This window comes from Eimeria tenella, genomic scaffold (genome assembly GCF_000499545.2).
Source record: "Eimeria tenella Houghton genomic scaffold, Eth_scaff1995, whole genome shotgun sequence".
Taxonomy (NCBI): domain Eukaryota; phylum Apicomplexa; class Conoidasida; order Eucoccidiorida; family Eimeriidae; genus Eimeria; species Eimeria tenella.
The window spans coordinates 8,764-9,294 of NW_013541838.1; the positions used below are offsets into that span (position 1 = coordinate 8,764).

Sequence of the window (531 nt, forward strand, 5' to 3'; positions counted from 1 at the left end):
CTGAAGCAGCAGATGGGGTGAGGGACTTTTTCTCCGTCAGCATAGACAGCCACGCAACAAGTGCCGATAAGCAGCAGCAGGAGCAGCAGTTGCAGCAGGAACAGCAGCTGCAGCAGCAGGAGCAGCAGCAGCTGCAGCAGCAACACACTCTGCGCCCGTGCCTGAGTCCAGGCTCTCCGGTGTTGCTGCGTGCGGCTCTTCTGCTGTCAAATGAAATCAGGGCAGCAACGGCAGCAGCAGCAGCAGCAGCGACGACAGAAGCTGCAGCAACATATATTGCTGAGGACGGCGGCCTTGCTGCAGCCCGCTGTGTACTCGCGTTGATGCAGCAAAAGAACCAGAAGCAGCAGCAGCACTGCAGTAGTTAACTGTAGTGCTGCTGCTGCTGTTGCTGTAGTTAACTGGTGCAGCAGCAGCAAAAGCAGCAGGCCGTGCCTCCATGGCAGCGACGAGTCCGTCGCTGTCCTCTGCTGCTGCCGTGCCGCGACAGCAGCAGCAGCTGCAGCAGCAGCTGCTGCTGCAGCACTGCTT

At 59.5% G+C, this 531-nt stretch overlaps 1 protein-coding gene across 1 annotated transcript in view; it reads left to right on the forward strand.

Annotated features, from left to right (window-relative positions):
* Positions 1-368, forward strand: part of ETH_00039265 (uncharacterized protein) — a gene marked incomplete at both ends in the record, with an annotated part of 4,408 nt that extends 4,040 nt beyond the window's left edge. The window contains 2 exons of the mRNA XM_013374175.1: positions 1-17; positions 221-368. Coding sequence (XP_013229629.1) covers positions 1-17; positions 221-368 — 165 coding nt within the window. The remainder of the gene's footprint in view (positions 18-220) is intronic.
* Positions 369-531: the final 163 nt, after the last annotated feature.